At 46.1% G+C, this 23,191-nt stretch overlaps 2 protein-coding genes across 10 annotated transcripts in view; both read left to right on the forward strand.

Annotated features, from left to right (window-relative positions):
* The window catches only part of PRDM10 (PR/SET domain 10), an 85,531-nt gene extending 84,766 nt beyond the window's left edge, over positions 1-765 (forward strand). For both annotated transcript variants that reach the window (XM_027093002.1, XM_027093003.1), the window contains one exon: positions 438-765. In XM_027093002.1, the coding sequence (XP_026948803.1) occupies positions 438-635 (198 nt within the window). In that variant the 3' untranslated portion in view covers positions 636-765. The remainder of the gene's footprint in view (positions 1-437) is intronic.
* Positions 766-4,370: 3,605 nt separating this feature from the next.
* Positions 4,371-23,191, forward strand: part of NFRKB (nuclear factor related to kappaB binding protein) — a 36,332-nt gene continuing 17,511 nt past the window's right edge. Inside the window, exons 1-13 of one of the 8 annotated variants that reach the window (XM_027092954.1) lie at positions 4,412-4,464; positions 5,518-5,671; positions 6,817-6,972; positions 8,990-9,191; positions 16,478-16,605; positions 17,240-17,414; positions 17,915-18,016; positions 18,769-18,842; positions 19,667-19,751; positions 20,114-20,294; positions 20,869-20,977; positions 21,180-21,306; positions 21,554-21,619. In XM_027092954.1, the coding sequence (XP_026948755.1) occupies positions 6,838-6,972; positions 8,990-9,191; positions 16,478-16,605; positions 17,240-17,414; positions 17,915-18,016; positions 18,769-18,842; positions 19,667-19,751; positions 20,114-20,294; positions 20,869-20,977; positions 21,180-21,306; positions 21,554-21,619 (1,384 nt within the window). In that variant the 5' untranslated portion in view covers positions 4,412-4,464; positions 5,518-5,671; positions 6,817-6,837. Of the gene's footprint in view, positions 4,465-4,766; positions 5,140-5,183; positions 5,672-6,816; positions 6,973-8,989; positions 9,192-16,477; positions 16,606-17,239; positions 17,415-17,914; positions 18,017-18,768; positions 18,843-19,666; positions 19,752-20,113; positions 20,295-20,868; positions 20,978-21,179; positions 21,307-21,553; positions 21,620-23,191 lie in introns of those variants that run through there. The other 7 variants (XM_027092955.1, XM_027092953.1, XM_027092956.1 and 4 more) reach the window with 7 other exon arrangements.

Genomic DNA, 23,191 nt, shown 5'->3' on the forward strand with positions numbered 1-23,191 from the left:
TTCTGAAGTCTGGGAACCACTGATCTTGACTTGGGCATCATTCTGCCTCTTTAAGGAGAATTTAAATATCTCTCCTTTGATCCATTTTGTATTAATCTTAAACATTAATTGACAGATAGTCACCTTATTTTATGAATTTCTAAATTCTCAGGGACAATACCATAGCACATTTCCTTTGCCAGGTAGGTTACCATCATGATGCAAATTTCTGTCCCTGAAGTTCCTCACTGTATCATTTGGTACGACCAAGGTGCTCCCTTAAGTTACCTCTGTAGTCTACTTCTCTAAAGGAATTAGGCAAAGCATCTCCCATAGGCACCTAGTTTGGTTCCCCATGTAACATTTCTTTGCATATTCCTTCTCCCCACCGTGCCCCCATAACTCTACCCCCCACTTTAGCCCTCAGATTTCTAAAGATCTTTTTCTTCCCCCTCTAGGGTCATTATGTGCTATCAGAAAGTCAATCAGAATTGGAGGAAAAGCAAGCTTCTGCTCTCACTGGTGGAGTCCAGGTTCAGCCAACTGCACATGGTGACTTGGACCCCCAGACCACCAGCCAACAGCCCACCCAGTACATCATTACAACCACCACCAACGGGAATGGGAGCAGCGAAGTGCACATCACTAAACCTTAACTTCCATCCTTGAGCCAGAATCAAACAGTCACATCATGTCTTTTCTTATTCATATGTCTGGAACATCTGGAAGCTTCTGACACTTAGAACTCTTTTTTAAGATTTATCACTCAAGAGTTTGGAAATCACAGTTTTGACGCTTATACATACACTGGGGCTTATTTTATCAAGGTCATCTTTACCAAATGGACTCTTCAAACCCTAGGAGTTTCTGCCAAGGAATGGAGATCTTTCAGGGGAAAGTAGATTTCAAGACAGAGGAACCTTGCCTTGCTCTTGAGTTGGTTTTTTAACCCATAGATAAGCCTTACTTTTCCTTTGTGGAAATATTAAGCAGTGTATTGTGTTTGTACCAAAGGTGGATAAAGGATGTGCCAAGTCCATGGCCACTGGACTTGTTGATTCCAAGCCATGGCACCAAAGGCGAAGGTGCATTTTATGGGCGTGTATTAGGTCACAACTGCTTCATCTTGTGAGTTTGCATTCTCAGTAACTTAACAAAGGGAGCCCATTGAATATGAAAATTAAAATGATGAAGCAAAGGTTTCATCAGTGATGGTCTGAAGGAAAAACTGTTACCTAAATTTTTCTTATTGCTGATTTTTAAAAAACTTGCCTTTTTTGGAAAACCGTTGTTGGGCTATTGGTAGTGCTTTCCACAGACCCTGGCCCTCAGTGGACTAGGACTCCCTGTACAAGAAAAGGATGCTTGGTGTCAAGAGAATTTAGACCCCCAGGTTACAGGTTGGCCTCCCATTCTCTGGTTGTACTTGTATGAAGAAGGAGATATTGGAGATGACAGTAGCAAGAAAATGATTGATACTAAAACAACTATATAGAGCGTAAAAAGCACTGAGACCTTGTCCTGCCTTTCAGGATCCATTTACCACTCATTGGTAAAGGGTGAATCCTTGCTCGTACTAGGTGTACCTGCAACCCTCGCTCACAGCATGCAGTGTATTTTAGTACTTCTAATGCTGTCTTAAAATGAACATTCTTTCAGGTTGGATGGAAAGGTGGTCCTCCTTATTGCTTAACACTTTCAACTTTAAATGTATTGCAATTCATCTGGACCTTTTGGTAAGATGACTAACGTCACACCTAGGGGAAAAATAAAAATGTGGGGACCATTTATAATACGTTAGAGTAATTATAAGGGATCTGGAAGGAATCCAATCTTAATATTACATTGTCAGTTGGGAGAGGGAGAAAAACTGCCTCAGTGATAGCTTTTCTTATCATTGTTCCTGTTTGGGAGTCTTATTAGCTATGAATTCAATGGGGAAAATATTTCCCTTCTTTTTACTGTACATTCCAGTTGTGCACATAAAACACTGCAGAAATCAGTATGTAGTTTAACAACTTTTTGTGACATACTAATACATTTTTAGAATAATTATGGCATGGTAGAATTTATCATTCCAGAACAGAAAGACCTACCTTCAGTTTCAAATGAAGTTAAGTAATTTATTTTATTGACATTTCTGGGTAAAAACTGGTTCTATAAATTAAGAAGTATAGTAGCTTCTTTATGGTAAAGATACCTTTTTGAAAAGTAAACAATTCTGTGAAGTAACTTTACTAATATGTAGACTTTGCACTTTATTATTGAGACCTCATTCATTTAGTTATCCCTGACAATTTAGGCACTAAGAGAACTTGAGAGTTACTTGGTAATTGTGTAGAAAATGAAAATGGACTCTATATCTTTGGTAACAGAGGTAATGCTGATGTTTTCAATAGAAAATATTGACTCAGTGTCACAATATAGAGATTTTTGAGTCCCAAAGTCCTACAATGTGATGATTATAAAGATCCTAGTGTCCAGTCTGGAGAGACTTGCTAGGTAAAGCATATTAGACTTTCCCAAAGGTCCAGTTTAGTTTTTATAACTTAAATTTGGTCCTGTTGGTTCCTTTTTAATTTGAACCAGCAAGGTATTTCTCCCGCCCCTCAGGAATAACTTACTGATTAAAATGGAAAACGATCACTGAATGGAATGTTCATTTTATGCCAGTTATTTCAAGTTTTAAAATACACAGAAGAGAAAAAGGACTGCGGAAGGACCTCTGTTTCTTTCCCATCTAAGTTCTTTTTTTTCCCCTTTTGTTTTTTTGTCCTTATGTGGAATACGACTCTAAAACTGATTTGTATATTATCAACCAGAGATGCAGGTGTGGCAGTCAAGCCAAACAACATTGCTTTAAGATCAGGTATTCTGTATATTTATTCTAAGGTAATGGCTTTTCAAAAGGACTTGGATCTGAAGAGATGGCAGATTATAAGCCATCTGAAGACCCAATTTGGAAAAAATGTCTGTAGCCAATGTTTATACTGTGGCCTCGCCTAAGACGCACTGGCACTGTAGACTTGGATCAGTGCAGTGTGAGCATTTTGGAGTAGGTTACATAGAGATTTTACATTTTTACTGTTTCATTTGTGCCCACATAAACAGATATTTCATCCTGTAAAATTCCTGTTATTCCGGAGAAACCTATTGTTTTGATCTTCTGGAATTGTTTTCTGATTTGGAATTATCCTTTCAAAAAACTCTTAAGATATGTAGGGCTAAAAAGCACTTCATGAGATGCTGAAGCTGACCCACAGGTTGAAAATGTTGACCCTATCCTGTTATTTAAATGTGAACATTTACTGTACATTCAGTGAGTTATAGTGTTAATAGTCTTGTGCTACTCAGCAGGTGTAAAAATTAATAAATATTTTTTTTAATAAACATCTTTCTGTTTGTATGTGTACAAGTTACAAGAGCTTCTGAGATCATTACTTTTTTTTAAAAAAATAATGCAACTTACATTGTTTTGACTCTTTGGTTCACTCTGGTGTGGTCAGAGACATAAGGTCAGGGAATTTATGGATGGTAATATGGAATGATGTTCCCCTCCCCTTTTACTTGGTGGTTTCTAATTCGAGACCCCTCCCAACAATCTAACAGGAACTAGGGGCAGGCACTCAGCCAGCTCGGGAAGAGCAATTGGCTTTATTTGGAAACCACTATTTGCCAACCAGGGAGGAACACCAGCTTGACTGACATGTTTCCATTTAGTGGAGAGAACTGAGGATGCTCTCTGCACGACAGGTTGGAAGTAGCTGTGAGAGAAGTTTGAATTGGTTCTAAGTAAAACCTAGTTTATAAGAAGAAAGCGGCCTAGATTCTTAACGAGAGGAAGATTAATCGAGTTTGATTAAGAAAATGTGTTTCTTCGATGTGTGTACTGTCTTTCCGGACGTCGAGGGTCCAGGGACCGGAGAGAGATGGGAGAGAGAAGTGGGGCCACGCCCGGGTGGGTTGCAGGGCACAGGCTCTGTTTCGCGTTCTCCTCAACGAAACTCGAGAAATCGCAAAATGGGAACTAATAGTGCACACAGCTGTGGTACAAAGACAACGATGGAAAGTGCTCAGCCTAGTGCCTGGAGCAGGCTATGAGATATGCAAACGTTAGCTAGTAAAACGGCATTCACTCACTCATGGGCTCGGGAGCCTCAATTCGCGGCCAGGTGACTAGCGACACCACCCTCCGGAAGCTTCTAAGCCAGGTGAGACCAACGAGACGCCAGCAAACTGCATCCCAAGGCCCAGCCCCGCGAGCTCACGCCTCTCTAGGTTAGGCCCCGCGAGCCCCGCCCCTCCCCGCCCCCGGCACTTCCAGGCCCCGCCCCATGAAGCTCAGGCCCCGCCCCCAAGCCCCGCCCCTTCCGCCGCCCGAGCCCGGAGCGTGCGCGCACCGAGACGCCTTGCGGGAGCGAGCGCGTCAGGGAACCCGCGGGCCGAGAAGCGCAGCGGGTTCGGAGACCAGCGCCCGCGGCGCGGGTAAGGCCGGGCCGGGGCGGTGAAAGGGTTAAAGTGTTGCCGGGGAGCGGAGGGAGGGAGCGAGCGAGAGTCTGGGCCTTCGAGGGTCGCTGCTCCTGTGGGCACGGGACAGGGGAGCGGGCGTGTCGGGAGGCGGGTGGCCCGGGTGGGTGGGGGTTAGAGTTAGGCACGGTGTTGGGGGAGGGGCTGTGGGCGCGGAGGTGCGGTTTAGCGGGGCGGGACCCGGGCCTCGGGCTTGTGAGAGGCCGGCTAGGGAGGGGTTTGCAGTTTGGAGCCGGCGGTTGCTCCGGAAGGAGTCTGGGGTTTGGCTTCTGAGTTGGGGAGGGTCCAGGAGGGAAGGTTATCCCAGGTGCAGAGGAAAGGCCGTTGGGAGAGGCCTATCCCGGTCTAGTAAAGACGGACCTCTTTGGTCCAGGACGCCGCAAGACTTAGAAGTCCTTGGCTTCCGGTTTTCAGCCCTTTGGAAGCTGCCTGCTTTTTGTATTTTGAGATCCTCTTCAGAATAGTAGCAGGGCACAGGTTGCCACTCGAATAGATTAAATTTAGCTACACGTTCACTAATTGAACTGAATTGAAGTGAACCTTATTGAAGAAACTAGCTTCACTAATTGAAGTGAAGCTAATTGAAGAAACTTGTGAGCAAGTTGTGAAACAGGTGATCCTCCTGAGAGTCAGGTAAAACACTGGCTTTGCAGCTCTTACCCTCTTCTGTGCCAGTTCTGGCTATAAAGAGGACTTTATTCTGAGCATCAGGTCGCATCTACACTTCTTTTCTTTTTAAAAGTTTTGTTAAATGCAAATGCCATGTGCTTTCTTACCTGCAGTCAGTTATTTAGGCACCAGGGGTGTTCAGGATGCGGTAGTTCATCATGTGCTGAAGGGTGACGGGACACAGTTGCTTGGTGACAACGCAGCTGCTTTGAACACTAATCTTTCCACTGTACCTTTACGTAGATCTGACATCTCTTCCAGATAACTTGAAATAATTAGCGCAAACGTGCTTATTTTAGTAGTAGTATTACAAGTCTACTCTTTATCATTTGAGAGTTTCAGGATGAGAAGTCATTACATGACTACGTGAAGTTATATAAATGCATCCACCTGGAGGTTATTCATTGCAGGATTCCAGGATTGGAAATAACAGTAGAGAGGACTGGGTCCAGTTCTCCTTCATCTTATATAGATAAGGAAATTGACAGCCTGTGAGGTAAGATTTGCCCAAAGTCACTGAGATGAGGCTAGGAGTTTGGTGTTTTATCTGTTAAATCTGTTGTGTGTGTGTTTTTTTTTTCTCCTTTCTATTTGGTAGAAATCAGAGAGAGAGAATGGTTTTAGCAAATGTTTGTGGAGTGGTTGAATTCAGCCTCCCTGTGGCCCTGTTAACTGTGGCTTCAGCTGTGCACCTGATTCCAGCCATCAGCCTTATGAGATGCTCTCTGAAAAAGTTTTCCTATGTACTTTTCTAAAGGTAGCCAGCAGTGTTTATTTGTTGCAGGAAGGAGAAAAATAGCATTTCATCTACATGGTTATAAGTATCAGCTGGACCAACTAAAGTGGGTTGGCCGCTGACTTTGCTGGCTGTCCTGGTCAGGTGCTTGGATCCTACAGAGTTTATGCGGACTGATAAAGTCATATTAAGATGCTTGCTTTTCCTGATTTAAACTGAGAGTTTATCCAGGAGGTATTGTATGTAGTGTTAAGAACATGGGTTTGCAGTCATGCAGACTTGAGTTTCAGTCCTACCTCTGGGGTTGGGCAAGTTGCTTATCTATTTTGATCCTAGGTTTTAGTATCTGTGGAGTAGATGTAATAACCCTATCTTGCACACTTACAAGAATTAAATCAGGTGTATGAAAGGCCTGGCACTTAACAGGCCCTCATTAAATAACTTAGTGTTACTGTCTGAATTTTACTACTCTGTGGATTTTCAGTGAAATTTCTTTTGTGAAGGAACAACAGCTAAAAAAAATAATAAATTATATTGGAGTGAGAGATTATTGGCCTGGGAAGTCTAAATTATGGACCGTGATCTAGTTATTTAGTCGTTGAGTCTCACTGTGCTCCTGTGTAAAATGGAGGTGTAAGAAATTCTATAAATTGGGGAGTCACTGTAGAAGTATTCTGAGTAATGAGAGACCTACTGGCTAAGATCTGAAATTCAGATGAGGATGCAATGGTGGAAGGGAGGGAGAAGAGCTGTTTAGCTGTCGTTAGGGTGTATGGATAAGGTAGAATAGATTTGAGATTGAATATTTTCTGGGCCAGAATATTTTGTGAAAGAGCGTTGGTATCAGCAGATCCCTGGGACTTCTGCCTTTCTGTCTCGAGGTCTGACTGCATATATTTGTCTAGGCTACCCGTGGAACATAAGCAATGGATTCCTTGGACCATATGCTGACGGATCCCTTGGAGCTGGGCCCGTGTGGAGATGGCCACGGCACGCGGATCATGGAGGACTGCCTCCTGGGGGGCACTAGGGTTAGTCTGCCCGAGGACCTTCTGGAGGATGTGAGTAGTGACAGCGGCACCATCTTTTTCTTTCTAGCAGTTCCTCTCAGCCTTTTCCACACTCTGCAAGTTTTCAGTCTTTTGTGCTCCCTTCTTTCTGATTTTCTACATTGCAACCAGAGTGATCTTCTTTTATTTTTAAGTTTAAGTCTGTTTAATAGTCTGATTAAGGAAGAAAGTATAAGCTACATTCTGCATGTTTAGTAACATGTAACTCTATAATGACATAAGCCATATTTTGACAAGATAATTTTCAGCAGTTAGCAAAAGTTTTATATTTAAGGGCAGAATTGTGTATATCTTTACATTAGAATGTTTACCCATGTTGTGAATCATGAAACAAAACGCAAACATATTGTCTCTCTCCATAATAAGGTAACCAACTTGCTAGTCAGTTAATAGTACCTTCCCTGGGATAGCATTAATAGTGTGCTTTTGACCACTTTTCACAGGCAGTCGTCATGATATTATGGTGGCATTTATTTAGTGCTTATTATGTGCAAGGCACTAGGTATGCTGAAACGTGTTTATCATCTTGTTTATTTTGCCATAGTTCAAACATATGGACAGGCGTAGAGTATCATATGGCGAACATCTGTGCATCATTCAGTTTGGGGAGATAATTTCATTTAGTTATATTTGGTTCAGATTTTTCTTTCATGATGTGTCAAAAATTGTAGATAAAATTAAAGCCACCATTTTGCCCTTATTCCCTCTCCTACCCGAAGTAACAGGTACTGAACTTGGTGTATTATCTTGCCCATTCATGTTTTCTTTGCATGCTCTTTCAAGTAAACCTCTTCATGTCATTCATTCAGCCAGCAAACACTTGTTTTATTGAAATACCTACTTTATGCCAGAAACTGAGCTGCCAGGAATCAAGTGGTATGCAGAAACAGGTTTGCAGGGGGAGATCTTGGCCAGGGAGCCAGAGGAGCTTTGGTGCCTGCTTGCTGAGACGCCTGGCAGGTGGCTGGTTTCTGGGTTCTCTCCTGCTTAAACCCTTCGGTGGCTCCCCATTGTCCTTAGGATAAGGTCACAAGTACTTGACATGCTTATAGGTCCCTTGCTCCTCTCTCTGCTGTCTGCTGCTTCCCTTTCCTTCCCTGTTGTTGAGCTAGCCAGACGTTGCCTGAACTCTTTTTTATTTCATTTATTTATTTTTAAAAATATTTATTTATTTATTTGGCTTCATCGGGTCTTAGTGGTGGCACACAGGACCTTTGTTTCAGCATGTAGGCTCTTTTGTTGTGGTGCACGGGCTCTAGAACGGGCAGGCTCAGTAGTTGCAGCACGTGGGCTTAGTTGTCTTGTAGCACGTGGGATCTTAGTTCCCCGACCAGGGACTGAACTTGAGCCCCGGCAGTGAAGTCCTAACCACTGGACCATCAGGGAATTCCCAAAAGATCTCTCAAGTTTTTTTTGTTTTTTTTTTTTAAGTTTATTTATTTGTTTATTTTATTTTTGGCTGCGTTCGGTGTTTGTTGCTGTGCGTGGGCTTTCTCTAGCTGTGGCGAGCGGGAGCTGCTCTTCCTTATGGAGTGCGGGCTTCTCATTGCAGTGGCTTCTCTTGTTGTGGAGCATGGGCTCTAGGCATGCGGGCTCAGTAGTTGTGGCTTGCAGGCTCTAGAGTGCAGGCTCAGTAGTTGTGGCGTGCGGGCTTAGTTGCTCCGCAACATGTGGGATCTTCCCAGGCCAGGGCTCGAACCCGTGTCCCCTGCATTTTCAGGTGGATTCCTAAGCACTGTGCCACCAGGGAGGCCCTGACCTCTCAAGTTTTGAGAATTGAGTAAAGATCAGAGGAATTTTAGTTTGTTTAAAAAATGTAAAAACTTGGATGACGGTGATTTTTGCACAACTTTGTGATTGTACTTAATGCCACTGAACCATACACTCAAAAATGGACAAAATGGTAGATTTTATGTTATGCATGTGTTATCCACTTATGCACAAAAAACTTAAAAACTTCATTTTTATTCTTGCTCACTTTTCCTCCTGCTTTTCCTGATTCTCCCAGCCCGAGATCTTCTTTGACGTAGTCAGCTTCTCAACGTGGCAGGAAGTACTGAGCGCCTCGCAGCGCGAGCACCTCCAGCAGTTTCTGCCCCGCTTTCCTGAGGACAGTACTGAGCAGCAGGATGAGCTCATCCTCGCCCTGTTCCGTGGGGAGAACTTCCGCTTCGGAAACCCTCTGCACATCGCCCAGAAGCTTTTCCGAGGTGTGTAGCTCAGCATTCTTGTTTTGAGAGGACTGGAGGGTGGGAACACACCCACTTCTGTGCATACTCCTTTCTTCGTTTTATTCTATTTTTATGTATAGACACTGACTCCAAGTACTTTCATGTAACACTTTGCTGCCTAGGCCGTTCTTTTTTTTTTTTTTTAATAAAAATTTTTAACTTACATAGGAAACATATAAATCATAATTGTAATGCTCATTGATGTGTTATATGAACTCAGCTGTGTAACCACCACCCAGATCGAGAAGTAAAACATTATTAGCATCTTAGAGGCACCCTTTATGACTAGTCTTCAAAAACTATTAAAAACAGTTTACCATTTGGTTTATCACATGCATGTATGTGTGTGTGACACACATACACATATTTTTTCTGCAGAAAACCTGACACTTTACCACCAAGCACCTCAGCGTGTATGTATCTCTTAGCAAAGACATCCTTCCACATAATCACAGTCTTAAATTCACCCCCAAGGAACTTTACATTGAACAAGTAATAGCCTAGAATATCCCATATTCAGATTATCTCAGTTGTTCCCAATGTCAGTTGGCCTTTATTTATTTATTTTTAACATCTTTATTGGGGTATAATTGCTTTACAATGGTGTGTTACTTTCTGCTTTCTAACAAAGTGAATCAGTTATACATACACATATGTTCCCATTATCTCTTCCCTCTTGCATCTCCCTCCCTCCCACCCTCCCTATCCCACCCCTCTAGGTGGTCACAAAGCACCGAGCTGATCTCCCTGTGCCATGCAGCTGCTTCCCACTAGCTATCTACCTTACGTTTGGTAGTGTATATATGTCCATGCCACTCTCGCTTTGTCACAGCTTACCCTTCCCCCTTCCCATATCCTCAAGTCCATTCTCTAGTAGGTCTGTGTCTTTATTCCTGTCTTACCCCTGGGTTCTTCATGACATTTTTTTTTTCTTAAATTCCATATATATGTGTTAGCATACGGTATTTGTCTTTCTCTTTCTGACTTACTTCACTCTGCATGACAGACTCTCGGTCTATCCACCTCATTACAAATAGCTCAATTTCGTTTCTTTTTATGGCTGGGTAATACTCCATTGTATATATGTGTCACATCTTCATCCATTCATCCGATGATGGGCACTTAGGTTGTTTCCATCTCCGGGCTATTGTAAATAGAGCTGCAATGAACATTTTGGTACATGACTCTTTGAATTATGGTTTTCTCAGGGTATATGCCCAGTAGTGGGATTGCTGGGTCATATGGTAGTTCTATTTGTAGTTTTTTAAGGAACCTCCATACTGTTCTCCATAGTGGCTGTACCAATTCACACCCCCACCAGCAGTGCAAGAGTGTTCCCTTTTCTCCACACCCTCTCCAGCATTTATTGTTTCTAGATTTTTTGATCATGGCCATTCTGACTGGTGTGAGATGATATGTCATTGTAGTTTTGACTTGCATTTCTCTAATGATTAATGATGTTGAGCATTCTTTCATGTGTTTGTTGGCAATCTGTATATCTTCTTTGGAGAAATGTCTGTTTAGGTCTTCTGCCCATTTTTGGATTGGGTTGTTTGTTTTTTTGATATTGAGCTGCATGAGCTGCTTGTAAATTTTGGAGATTAATCCTTTGTCAGTTGCTTCATTTGCAAATATTTTCTCCCATTCTGAGGGTTGTCTTTTCATCTTGTTTATGGTTTCATTTGCTGTGCAAAAGCTTTTAAGCTTCATTGGGTCCTATTTGTTTATTTTTGTTTTTATTTCAGTTTCTCTAGGAGGTGGGTCAAAAAGGATCTTGCTGTGATTTATGTCATAGAGTGTTCTGCCTATGTTTTCCTGTAAGAGTTTGATAGTGTCTGGCCTTACATTTAGGTCTTTAATCCATTTTGAGTTTATTTTTGTGTATGGTGTTAGGGAGTGTTCTAATTTCATACTTTTACATGTAGCTGTCCAGTTTTCCCAGCACCACTCAGTTGGCTTTTAAATAGTTGGCTTTTAAATCCAGGATCCACTCAAGATTCATGTGTTGTGTTGTGTTGGGATCTTCTGTCTCTCAGCTCCCTGAATCTAGGGCCCTCTGCCTTTTTTTCCTTGTCTTTCAAAATACACTTGTGAAGAGCCCAGGACACTTGAATTGTAAAATGTCTTGCTTTCTGGGGAGTTGTCGTCTTGCTTCGTCATAATTAGTTTTGGGTTAAACATTTTGCCAAGAAAGGAGATGGGAAATGTCATTTCTTTCTCATGCCTCCACTCAGGGGATATGTGATGTCAGTCTTGCATTGTTGGTAGGGAGGCTTTTGATCACTTGGCTCTGTGGTATCTGCCAGAGCTACTGACTGTAAGGGCACCTTTTTCCCCCTATAATTAAGAAGCAATCTGTAGGGTGATATTTAGGGTGATATTTAGGGACCATGTGATAATCTTATTTTCCAAAAGCATTTGTTTTACCCAGCGGTTTTAGCATCCACTGACCCTTGCCTGAACCGGTCATTACATTGGGGATTCCAGAATGGTTTGGGGCCACTCTTCAGTCACAGTTTGCTCTCTGTCCAGTGGAGAGGAGGAGAGGATGCTTCTTCCCTTCCCACTTTCTGGGGTGACTTTGCTTTGGCTGGAGGCCCTGAAAGATAGCACATCTTGAGTTTGTGAAACTGGACAGCTTGACAGCTGCAAAAAGACTGGAGGGAATAAGCTTATCATTTCAAACCGCATTATCTTAAGGTTTAAAATGAGCATTCCCTCCTTTGGTGGATCATTAAGGAGGATTTCCCTTCTGGTTGGCCAGTGTTTTATGTCGCTGAAGCCAGGGTCTCAGGTGGGATAAGCTGGTAGGCCTGGTTGGTAGTAGAGGCCGTATCAGGGACTGTGTGTAACGCTGGAACGTTTCCTTCCAAAACAATGTGATGGTCAGGTAAGGATGCAAACGAGGAATGCAAGACAGGAGTTCTGCGATGTCTGGTGTCATGTTTCAGGTCCCGCAGTGATGAGGACAGTTGGGTTACCACGGTTATTGTGGTTATGTGTCTTGACTGAGCTGGCATTGCTTTCAGTGCGCTTTTATTTTTGCTTATCTTTTCTGGTTCTGTTTTAAAAACTCACCTTTTCCATAAGTTCCAAGTGCTTGTCGAGCTCCCTTGACTTCTGTTTCCTCCAGGAAAGAGTCGTCATGAGCTTCAGCTTCCCACTTCCAGCCTCCCCCCAGCACACTGTAGTCGTTTTCCTCCTGACCTACTTTTGCTTGTCTCAGAGGAAGGATATTTTCCGTCTGTTTAAGATTAACCTCTGCTCTTGATCCTCTCATGTTTTACGTCCTCCAGGACCTCGTTTCTCAGTGAACCGTTCTACCATGTGTACTTACTCCACTCCTTTTTCAGCCTGTAGATGTGGTCATGGGTCTCACACTAAAAGAGTCCTTAGCCATCTGTCCCCTTCATCATCCTCTGTCATTTTCCCTTTTCTCCGAACTTCCTGAAAGGCATCCACAGCTGCCGTCCGCTGGTGGCTGTTCCCTATGCCTGCCAACACCTTCGGCTTTCTAAACCTACAGAAAAGTTACAAGAATTTATAGTTGACACCCGCATACTCCTTACCAGGTTCACCAACTATGAATATTTTGCCACATTTTTTTTCTTGTCAATATTGTACTTATTACCACTATTTTTATTTTTGCTGGACCATTTGAGAGTATTGCAGACCTAAGACTCCTGATTTTTCAGCATTCATCTTTGAAGAACAAGAACATTCTCTTAAGTAACCAGAACTGATCAAATTCAGAAATATAGAAAATACTGTATTTAATTTAAATTCTGTACTTAAATTCTGTGTTTCAGTATAAAATTTAACAGTGACATATTGTTATCTAACGTGTGGTCCGTATTCCTATTTTGCTAGTTGTTTCAGTGCTTGCTTCTTCCTCTGCTCCATTTCTTTTCAGTGAATGTGTAATTTGCAAACCAGCATATGGCTTTTCTCTTCTCCCCTTAACCCGTCTGTAGCATTTGATGCCTTGATCTCCATCGTGAGACTCCCCCGCTTTGCATCTGCGGCCCTCCCCGTCCTGGCTTTCTCCTGTGCCTCAGACACCCGCCCTGCACCCCTCTCTCTGCTGAGCCCTCATCCGCTCGCTATTCCTGCCTCTGCTCCTGCCGTTAGGCCCCCTCTCCCTCCCCGCCTGCCTGCTCTCACCCACCAGCTCTTCTCTGGGGGCTCTCGCCAGGGCTGCTCTAGCCACCATCTCCACACAGCCACCAGCGTGAGCATCTCAAAACTTTGCTTTTCAGAGTGTTTACCAATTGCCTTCACTTGGAATAAAATTCACAGCCTACCAGGCTCTGTTGCCCCCGGTTTACCGACTTCTCTTGGTGCTGCAGTCTCTCTTGCCGCTGCTCTCTGGCCCAGCGCCGCCAATAGAAATGTTACGTGAGCCACACGTTCAATTAAAAAATTTCCAGTACCGGGGCTTCCCTGGTGGTGCAGTGGTTGAGAGTCCGCCTGCCGAAGCAGGGGATGCGGGTTTGTGCCCAGTCGGGGAGGATCCCACATGCTGCGGAGCGGCTGGGCCCGTGAGCCATGGCTGCTGAGCCTGCGCGTCCGGAGCCTGTGCTCCGCAACGGGAGAGGCCACAGCAGTGAGAGGCCCACGTACCTTAGGAAAAAAAAAAAAAATTTCCAGTACCCACATTAAGAATAGTAAAAGCAGTTTAATTTTAATAATATATTTTCTTTAAGTTGATGTACTCAAAATGTTATTTATTTTTTAAAATAAATTTATTTATTTAATTTATTTATTTTTGGCTGCATTGGGTCTTCATTGCTGCACACGGGCTTTCTCTAGTTGCAGCGAGCGGGGGCTACTCTTCGTTGCGGTGCATGGGCTTCTCATTGTGGTGGCTTGTCTTGTGGCAGAGCATGGGCTCTAGGCACGTGGGCTTCAGTAGTTGTGGCACGAGGGCTCAGTAGTTGTGGCTCACGGGCTCTAGTGCGCAGGCTCAGTAGTGTGGTGCACAGGCTTAGCTGCTCTGTGGCATGTGGGATCTTCCTGGATCAGGGCTTGAACCCATGTCCCGTGCACTAGCAGGCGGATTCTTAACCACTGCGCCACCAGAAAGTCCCTTGAAAATTTTTTTTTTTTTTTTGCGGTACGCGGGCCTCTCACCGCTGTGGCCTCTCCCACTGCAGAGCACAGGCTCCGGACGCTCAGGCCCAGTGTCCATGGCCCACGGGCCCAGCCGCTCTGCGGCACGTGGGATCCCCCCAGACTGGGGCACGAACCCGTGTCCCCTGCATCGGCAGGCGGGCCTCAACCACTGCGCCACCAGGGAAGCCCTCAAAATGTTATTTTAATAGAGCATTTGGCTATCTTGGTGAGGGAAACTAAAGACTGAAGGAAGGTAACTTTGGAGAAGTACAGAGGCAAAGAAGTAGAATTTTCATCCAATTTCTATATATCAGCATCAGTAGCATTGAACTCTTGCCTCTTTTCTTGAAGGTCAAATTCCTTATTTCCCTGCAACAGGCAGTGTAACGCGGTGGCTAGGAGCGGCTCTGGAGTTGGACTGCCTGGGTTCAGGCCCGATTTCCCCTTTTATTAGCTGTGTAACCTTGCGCAAGGTATTTAGTTTCTCCATGCTTCAGGCTCTTCAGTAAAATGAGGATGCAGTAGTACCTTCTTGGTGGGGTGGTTGTGAAGATGAAGTGAGTTAATATATGCACGGCCCTCCTTATATGGTGACAGTTCCATGTCAGGTCCTGTTCTAAGTGTTTGCTGTTATTTGTTACCTCGGAATATCATTAAAGTGGTTGGAATTAAAAAAAAAAAAAAAGAAACGCCGTGTACTTCAATGCCTCATTTTAGCCTTCTGAGGTTAGCTTTTCCATCTTTCCCCTTAGTTCACTTTGTAGCAGCCTGCTCAAATCTAATATTCCAAAACGGACCTCTGCCATCGCGGCTCCCGCAACGGTACGAGTTGCTCGTGTCCAGTGATCTAGGTACCATGCTTGCCTTCCTGCCCCAGCATCCAAACGAACAGCAGGTCTAATCTTTCTCCCTCGAAATATATCTGAAGTCTTTCTACTGCAGTTCACATAACCACTGCTCACTCATCAGCTAATATGTGCCAGCCATTCTTCAAGGTTCTGGAGATACAGTCATGACCTTACATTCTACTAGGGGAAAACAAGGTAATAGACAAGCAAGTGTTTGTTGGTATCACGCACTATAAAGAGTGAGGAAGGGTAATGGGACTGGAAGTGACGGAAAGGATCTGGTTCAGAGGTGGTAGTTGGGCAGGGCTTCTCTGTGGAGGTGCGTTTGGACAGAGACTCAATGAAGGTGCGACGAGCAAGCCGTGAAGTACTGGGTGTTAGTAGGAAGCCTTGCAGGCAGAGGGGACTTGAAGGACAAAGGCTTTGCGAAAAGTACGGTACTTCAGGAAACAGCGTGGGCTGCGGCAGAGTGAGCAAAAGGGAGCCTGGTGGAGGATGAGGCCGAGATACGTGGGACCCACAGGGAAGGGCCCTGCAGGCCTCCTGGCCCCTTGGCTCTACCCTGGGTATGGAGGGAGAGGTCCGACCGGGCCACTGTCGTCCCTCTCCTCAATGACTGCAGTGGTTTTCTTCTTCCTCTTTTGCTCTCGGCCGTGTTATTCTCCTGCTTTAAACCCTTCAGCTGATTTCCACTACACTCAGGACAAAGTCCAGACTGTGCTGTGGTTTCTGTGTGGTGTGACGTCTGCCCAGTTTCACAGGTCATCTCGGCCCCTCCTCAGCTAAGTCCCTCTGCTTTCCTCACACCAACATTTCTTCAGGGGTTGGAGTGGGCACATTCTTCCTTGCTTCAGGGCCTGCCTTAGCACATGCTGTTCCTTCTGCCTTTTCCCTATTTTTATTTTAAAAATTCCTACTTGCTTAATTTTCCTCCCAATAAGTTTTTTAAACATATAGAAAAGTTGATAACCAATACGTATGATGCACATCCGTAAAACTTACCTGTGTTTATCAGTTGTTAGCGTCTTCCCACAGTTGCTGTGATCGGGCCTCATTTCATGTCGCCTTCCTTAGGGGCTCTTTTCCTGATGTCACTCTTCGCTCTCTTTGGTTGTTTTAGGTTGGTTTCCTGGCAGCACGTCAGAGAGTCGAGTACTGGCTTACGTGCTTTCTGTCTCTCCCCCTGGACCGTAGGCTCCCCTTTCCCCACACTATCCTCCCATCAGTGCAGAGCTGGCCGCCTCTCCAGCCCTCGCTGATGGGTGGCTGACAGATATGCATGGCTGTGCCTGTTCTTTGCAGACGGACACTTCAACCCTGAGGTGGTCAAGTATAGGCAGCTGTGCTTCCGGTCGCAGTACAAACGCTACCTCAGCTCCCAGCAGCAGTACTTCCACCGGCTGCTGAAGCAGATCCTGGCCTCGCGGAGTGTAAGTGCCCCTGGGAGCTGCGTGGGACTCACACCTGGTGACCCAGAGGGGCGGATCAGGGGCAAGCACAAAAGATACCACTGAGGAAGGAAACTGCCCATCAAGCCCCGACACGACCAAGTGCATCCTTCCTTCTCATGATACGTTTTAAGATGCATCCTGATTTCAGATACGTTAGAACAGGAACAAAAGAAGGATACATCTTAAAATTGATGAAATATTGTAGCTTCTGTATTTACCCAGAAAAAGAGGCAGCTTTCAGATCCATGGTGGGTCGTGCAGGAGAAGCAGCTTGCACTCAGGTTCATGTTCGGGTGCCTGATGGGTGCCAGGCTCAGCGGCTCTGGGTCTGGACCAGCCTTGGGATGCCTTGGGGCAGAGTAGTTCTGGCTCTTAGTGGTTCTTTAAGCTTCGGTTTGGAGATACTTCGGGGTCTGGTGTAAGTGTTCATCCTCGATGGAGCAGCACAGCACTCAGATTGGGGATTTTCCATCACAATCAGCACAGGCCCCTTTTATTTGGAAGGAGGGAGCTGAGCTTGCTAACAAAGAAGAGAAGAAAGCGTAGACTCAGGGAGCGTGTCAGGACAAGCTGTGGCTGAGGCCGTGCCCCCATCCCATCCGATCTCTCCCAGGATCTCCTGGAGATGGCCCGGCGAAGCGGTCCCACCCTCCCCTCGCGGCAGAAGCGCCCCTCACCATCCCGCACCCCCGAGGAGCGGGAGTGGCGCACCCAGCAGCGCTACCTGAAGGTCCTGCGGGAAGTGAAGGAGGAGTGTGGGGACTCGGCCCTGTCATCGGACGAGGAGGGTATGTGTCCTCCGTGCCCCGCACCATCTGTATCTCATCGGTCCGCCCCTGCAGTTGCTTCTCTGGTTGGAGGCCGTGGTAGCCATTTCCCCATGAGGAAGCCATCCCTGTGGTTTTTCTGGGCGCGTGGTGACGCTCAGAGCTGTTGGGTGGCTGTGACTGCACACCTCGCCGCCCTTGACGCTCAGGCACACGCGGGGCCCTCCCGGCAGGTGCTCTGGTCCAGTCGGCTGCTCAAGAGAACCACTGTCCCCGCAGGAGAGTAATAGTGACTGTGACCTCTGCAGTGTGACCCGCCACTGTTGAAGTCTCTCCTCCCGGAAGAGCCGTTGCGCTGACTCAAGTCTGCAGTCCGTCTGGGGAAGGGTCAGGAAGCAGTGGTGGAGCCTGGCCTCCCTCTTGTTGGCTTAGCCTTCTTGAGCCCAGAGAGCCACTTACCCTGTCTCCTCTGCTGGAGTCCACAGGCAGGTTGGATTTACAAGAAAACTTTTCTTTTGCAGATCTCAGCTCGTGGCTCCCGAGCTCTCCAGCACGCTCTCCTAGCCCTGCGGTGCCCCTCAGGGTGGTGCCCACGCTTTCCACCACGGACATGAAGACTGCAGGTGAGTGGGGCTCGGCGTGGATCTGAGGACTGCCTTGGGGTGGGAGACTGGGTTCTGCCTGCCAGGAAAGCAGAGCGGTGTTCCTTAGACTGAGGAGACCTGGGGAAGCTTTCGTGTAGCTCCACTTCTCTGCAGGTAGGTAGGCCAGCTGGCCTTCTGTCCTTTGTTTTGAAAATTTCTCTTAGGAGCTGACCAGCTGGCATTTTGGCCTCAAGAAAGCAGAATCTTAAAATAACAGTATCAGGATTTCCCTGGCGGTCCAGTGGTTAAGACTCCACGCTTCCACTGCAGGGTCTCGGGTTCGGTCCCTGGTTGGGGAACTAAGATCCCACATGCTGCCCAGCGCAGCCCCAAAACAAACAAAAACAACAATCAAAAAAAACCCCCAAAATAATACTAAGGGATAATTCAATAATAGAACAAAAGGGGTAACCAGAGGCACAGCAGTTTCTTGGCATGTCTGTGAAATTAGAGACTATTTTTAGTTGGGATAGGAGTCAAAGAAGAATGTTCAGAAACTTCTAGGTGTTTTAGGAGCAGCTGAGTACCGAGGTCGTTGTTATTGACGAGTGTACAGAAAAGCTGCAGAGTTGAGCCTGTGACTGTTTCAAGATTGTTGGTACTTGAAGTACACAGGTCAGGAGGGAAGCTCAGAAAATATCTTACTTTCAAACATTACCAGTGACCAGAAATGCATTTGAGCATTGTGGAAGTGAATGACCGTCCATGTGGTTTGGTTCCTTTTCTCTCAGATAAAATAGAACTGGGGGACAGTGACCTGAAGATAATGCTAAAGAAGCACCATGAGAAGCGGAAACACCAACCAGTAAGATTGGAGGGGTGGTCAGTAGGTTTTCAGTCTGATTCCCCGGATCAGCTATCCTGGGATGATACGGGGAGTCACTACGTTATTAGTCCCCTTTCCTTATCCTCGTTAGGGGACAGGAGCAGCATGGGAGGCCCAGTAACACTGAAGATGTGTGGAGAAGACAGATGCTTTGACTTTATAAGGCACGCTTACTGCCGTGTCTGATCCAGTCTTTAGGACGACACTGCTGTGTGAATCCTTTCGTCCGTTTAGCAGGGCTTGGAGAGGCCAGGGAGCTTGTCTGACGCCCAACGGCCAGTAAGTGGCAGAGCCAAGCGTCAGAGCCTGTGCTTTTCCCAGGTTTTACGTTTCTGTTCCTTCGCTCCACCAAATGGAGGTAACACTGAGCCAGAGATCATGGTGGAGGAAGGAAAGTCAGTTCATCAAGGCAGAGTGGTGAGCTGGGAAGAGTCTTATGTTGGGGTTAGAACCGAGTTCTGTCTCTCTCTTTTCCACTTACTATGATGTCGGGCAAATCCCTTAACTTCTCTGAATCCCGTTTTCAGTCTTTGTAAAATACCACTTAGCAAGACTGTTTGAAGAGCATATAAGATAAGGAACGCAAAAGAGCTTTATAAACTAAATGCCACACATGAAGGATTGGAACTCAGTTCTCCCCTGCCCCATTATGAAGAGCAATAGTTTTTATCTCTGTACGTTTTAAATTCAACACAATTTCCTCAAGTACACGTAACATCTAGTTTTATCTGTAAATTGGGAAAATCAGCAGTTTTAGCTCCTCTTTTGGACCTCTATAACAAATCTCTGAATATCACGTCTAGGATCACCCAGACCTTTTGACGGGGGACCTGACTCTCAATGACATCATGACTCGAGTAAATGCCGGCAGGAAGGGCTCTCTAGCAGGTAAGTGACGTCCTCTGTAGGTGGCCATCGACTGTGGTGTTAGATTACACAGGCCTCTCTACATATTGCAAAAGGAAAGGAAACCACAGCATCCTTCTTGCTGAGAGCCTTTATGTCGTTATTGCCGCTTATGGATTTGTAGGTGGAGAGTGAATATAAAATCAGTACAATGGATCATTGACTCTTTAAAGCACTCATTGAGTTTGTTTTAAAAAAAAAATCAAAACGAAACTATATGTCTTATTACTGAGACTTTTCTTTCTTTTGCTGGTGGGCCTTGGGAAAATAATATACAGATAAGACTCCTCATTTCCTGATGTAGAAAATGCAGTTCTATGACTTGAGTTACTTTTTTTCCCCAGCACTATATGACTTGGCTGTCCTTAAAAAAAAGGTTAAGGAGAAAGAGGAAAGGAAGAAGAAGAAAATAAAACTGATCAAATCAGAGGCAGAGGATCTGGCGGAACCCCTAAGCGGTACTGAAGGTCTCCCACCCCTCTCACAGGCACCGTCTCCACTGGCCATACCCGCTATTAAGGAGGAGTAAGTGAGCAGCGGGGGTCATGGCTCAGGGCTGTCCCCAGAGCTGGTGCTTCTTGAGAGCCCTAGGTCCCAGGGGCCCTGCTGGGGAACGTGTATGGTGTGGGCTTTCGCTGAGCTTTTTATGACGGCTGGGAGGCTTGGAGGACCTAAAGCAACCTAGGCATGTGTTCTTGGTTGTTTCGGTGGTTCTTTTTTTTTTTTAATTTATTTATTTTTGACTGCATTAGGTCTTTGTTGCTGCGCGTGGGCTTTCTCTAGTTGCGGCGACCGGGGGCTACTCTTCCTTGCAGTGCGCGGGCTTCTCATTGCGGTGGCTTCTCTTGTTGTGCAGCACAGGCTCTAAGTGCACAGGCGTCAGTAGTTGTGGCGCACGGGCTCAGTAGTTATGGCTTGCGGGCTCTAGAGCGCAGGCTCAGTAGCTGTGGCGCACGGGCTTAGTTGCTCCACGGCATGTGGGATCTTCCAGGACCAGGGCTTGAACCCGTGTCCCCTGCATTGGCAGGCGGATTCTTAAACCACTAGGCCACCAGGGAAGCCCTTTTCGGTGGTTCTTATATTTCTCTTCCCTCATTAGGCCTCTCGAAGACCTCAAGCCTTGCCTTGGAATCAATGAAATATCTTCCAGCTTCTTCTCTCTTCTCTTGGAGATCTTGTTGCTGGAGGGGCAGGCTAGCCTTCCTATGGTAAGAATTTTGGAAAAGCCAAGTGTGTAGCAGTTTCAGATTGTAGAAATCTTCAGCTCTGGGTTCCCCGCGAAGCTCCACAGCTGACTTGCTTTGTGACCTGAGCAGACTGGACAGACATAGCCAGTTTGTTCTGGCACAGCCTTGGAATCGCTGGTGTGGAATAGAAATCTAACCGGGTTCTGCCTTTACTCTCCCTCAGCTAGAGGAGCGAGTTTTGGACTGGCAGTCATCTCCAGCCAGCTCCCTCAATAGCTGGTTCTCTGCGGCCCCCAACTGGGCAGAGTTGGTGTTACCAGCCCTGCAGTATCTTGCTGGAGAAAGCCGTGGTAAGGTACTTTGTTCTGTAGGGCCCGGTATGTACCCCGCTTTGTCTAATTCTCGTAGTAGACTGCAGCTTTACTGGCTACATCCGTTGTGGCTTTGCATGATGCGATGCCATGCCTTGGAGGTCTCTGCTGTCCTGATACACCATTAACATACAGAAGTTATCTCGGAGCTCGGGGGTGGCAGTTATTCTGAGTTTAGTGATCTCTCTGACCTGTGTGGCTTGTTCATGGGATCCATTTCTTGCAGCTGTACCTTCCAGCTTCTCTCCATTTGTTGGCTTCAAAGAGAAAACCCAGCAGTGGAAGTTGCTTGGTGAGTAATGCACGTCACCTACCTGTCATAGTAGGTTCTCTTTCTCTTGTTTTCTCCCCGAGCTTCTTGTGCCTTCCAGTCAGTGTGTGCCAGGAGAATGTTGAAAAAGGCAATATTAAACCTTATTTTGCTCAAGTAAAAGTGTCCTTCTAGAAATTCTCAGGGTCTGAGTTCACCCCCGTTGGAGTTGGCTGCGGTGGCATTTGCCCTTCAGTTCCGCTGCACTCGGGCTGGCTGAATTAAAATCTCTGGGATGTTTTACAATAGCACCTTCATTTATGTCAACCATATCTGTGGTTTTAGGTTAATTTCTAGTAATATGATTGTTTTTCTTTCCTAAAATGGGTTTTGCTATTGAGGATAACGTGTTGGGCAGCCCTCAGTAAGCTACTTCTAAAGAACAGGTTCTTTTTCTTATAAATTTGTGAAGTTCCACTTACTGTGTAAGTTGTAGTAACGTGTACCTGAAATAACTTGGTGATGAGAGGAAGATTCAGTGTTGATTTCCTGTGGAAATGGACAAACCTTTCTCCACTCTGTCCAGTGGTCTATGAAGAGAAACATGGAGAGAAGGTTGTGGAATTAGTGGATGCGTTCATTGCTTGCAACATGGATTAACCTTCTAGGTGTCAGGCACTGTTAGGTGCCGGGGGTGAGGTAGTGGTTTGTGAGGTAGACAGCGTGCTCCCCTCGTGGAATTTGTTTGGGGAACAAATACTCATTCGAATGAAATGACAAACTTAGCCATTCTGTAAGGGAAAAGTGCCGGTAGGGGTGGGCGTTTGTAAGGAGGCATGGGTGTGGCATGCGTGTGGAGTCCCGGAGGGCCTTCCTGGGGAAGGTCATTTGAGCAGCGGTCTTAACAACGACTAGGGATGAGCCAGGCAGGCGGAGGGAGGCGGCTCCCCATGGGGGGAGCCGTGTGGGTCAGTGACTCAGGGATGGTTCCCGCGGAGATCACACAGGCCTGCTCATAGAGGATGTTGCACCTGGGTAGAGAGGATGCATGAATTTGGGAGCTTTAGGTGGTAAAAGCCGGAGGATGTGGTTGTGGGTTGGGTGTGGCGAGTGAAGGAGGAGGGCAGTCAGGTGTCACTTCTGCTAGATTTGTACCTGGCGGATGGGGGTCCGCCATCGACGTAGGCAGCTGGGGAGGACGTCCAGGCCTGGGTGAGGGTGAGGCGCGTGAGTGTAGTTGTGCACATGCTGCCTTGAGCTGCCTTTGGGGTGTTGAAATGGACATGTTAAGTAGGCAGTGGGTTTAGAGTCCAGACCCACAGTCAGGGTAGAAAGCTGTGGGCACATGTGCAGTAAGCGAAGTCAAAGGCATGGGGAGAATGAGGAGGAAAGAGGGCCTGGGGCTAAGCCTTGATAAGCTCCGAGGTGGCGGAGGCTGAGTGGGGACACGGGAGAGGCAGTGACCGCAGAGTCAGGCGGAAGTTGTGAGGTCCGAGAGTCAGGAGGTGGGGAGTGGTCATTAACCTTCATTGTTCCTAAGGTTCAGGAAGGTCAAGACTGGATTTGTGGACATGAAAGAAATGATGGCTCCCTTGGAGGAGTGATTCCTTAGTG

Source organism: Aethalodelphis obliquidens, unplaced genomic scaffold (genome assembly GCF_003676395.1).
Source record: "Aethalodelphis obliquidens isolate GAN/ISIS:26980383/991018 unplaced genomic scaffold, ASM367639v1 scaffold82, whole genome shotgun sequence".
Classification (NCBI taxonomy): domain Eukaryota; kingdom Metazoa; phylum Chordata; class Mammalia; order Artiodactyla; family Delphinidae; genus Aethalodelphis; species Aethalodelphis obliquidens.